This window comes from Egretta garzetta, unplaced genomic scaffold, assembly GCF_000687185.1.
Source record: "Egretta garzetta isolate BGI_Z169 unplaced genomic scaffold, ASM68718v1 scaffold179, whole genome shotgun sequence".
Taxonomy (NCBI): domain Eukaryota; kingdom Metazoa; phylum Chordata; class Aves; order Pelecaniformes; family Ardeidae; genus Egretta; species Egretta garzetta.
In genome coordinates, this window is record NW_009270001.1 from 614,796 (window position 1) to 616,013 (window position 1,218).

General features: G+C 46.7%; 1 protein-coding gene across 1 annotated transcript in view; it reads left to right on the plus strand.

Annotated features, from left to right (window-relative positions):
• MYO5B (myosin VB) overlaps positions 1–1,218 on the plus strand; it is a 134,744-nt gene that overhangs the window by 100,617 nt on the left and 32,909 nt on the right. Inside the window, exon 26 of the mRNA XM_035903088.1 lies at positions 509–646. Coding sequence (XP_035758981.1) covers positions 509–646 — 138 coding nt within the window. The remainder of the gene's footprint in view (positions 1–508; positions 647–1,218) is intronic.

Sequence of the window (1,218 nt, forward strand, 5' to 3'; positions counted from 1 at the left end):
ACGGACCCCTGAGGGACACCACTCGTCACTGGTCTCCACCCGGACATCGAGCCACTGACCACTACCCTCTGGACGTGACCATCCAGCCAGTTCCTTATCCACCAAACAGCCCACCCATCAAATCCATAGCTCTCCAATTTAGAGAGAAGGATGTTGTGGGGGACCGTGTCAAAGGCTTTGCAGAAAACAACTAAGAAACACTTGGCTAGAAGGGACTCAGTAGGGTATTTCTAATGTTCTTAGCTGTGGCCCCAATCAGCCTGCTTATCTGTGGGCTGTTAAATATTCAGTGATTTATCTTAATAAGTCAGCTGTTTATTGAGATTAAAAATAGGTGCTTAAAATGGGGCTTTGGTCTTTGAAAGTACGTGCCTTTCTTGGGATGCTCCTCTTACCGGCTGTGGCTGGGGTTGATGCTGATGTACAAGCAGAGTATATCTGGCACTGTGCTTGGTTGTAAAACTTGACTGAGGTCTTCTCTTTTTTCCACTCCTCTGTTTTATTCCAGGAGGTTGGGATGGAGAAAGCTGCCATGGACATGACCCTCTTCCTAAAGCTACAGAAAAGAGTGAGGGAGCTCGAGCAAGAGAGGAAGAAGCTGCAAACCCAGCTGGAGAAAAAGGAGCAAGAGAGCAAAAAACCCCAGGTAAGAGATGGCTTTTCATCGATACTAACATTTGATATTGGTAACTGTCTCTTCTTGATTTCCTGAGGACATGCGGTGTAAGAATTGAGGCTTGAGAGTGACAACTTCTAGGTAAAAGGCAGTAAATCCAGCTGGGAAATGGAGAGAAACTTTTTGGTAGCTAAGGAAAATTGGACAGAACTGATGGATTGGTTTTGGGGGTTTTTTGTTTTGTTTTTTTTGTTTTTTTATAAACTGGTTATAGCAGATTTAGGACAGTATCTTCAGTATCTTGAAAGCAATGAAATGTAGAATCAATTTTGGTGCATTTTATTTTGCCTACACTGGTCCCGTTTCCTTCTCTTTTGAGAAATTTGAACTGTGAACTGAGCTTTGTGAGCAAAGGTCAGAATAAGGAAGGGGAACGTGAGGGTAGGAAGGCTCTGCAGAGGGACCTGGCCAGGCTGGATCCATGGGCCCAGCCCAACTGGGTGAGGGTCAACAAGGCCAAGGGCCAGGTCCTGCCCTGGGGTCACCACAACCCCAGGCAACGCTCCAGGCGTGGGGCAGAGGGGCTGGAAAGCTGCCTGGTG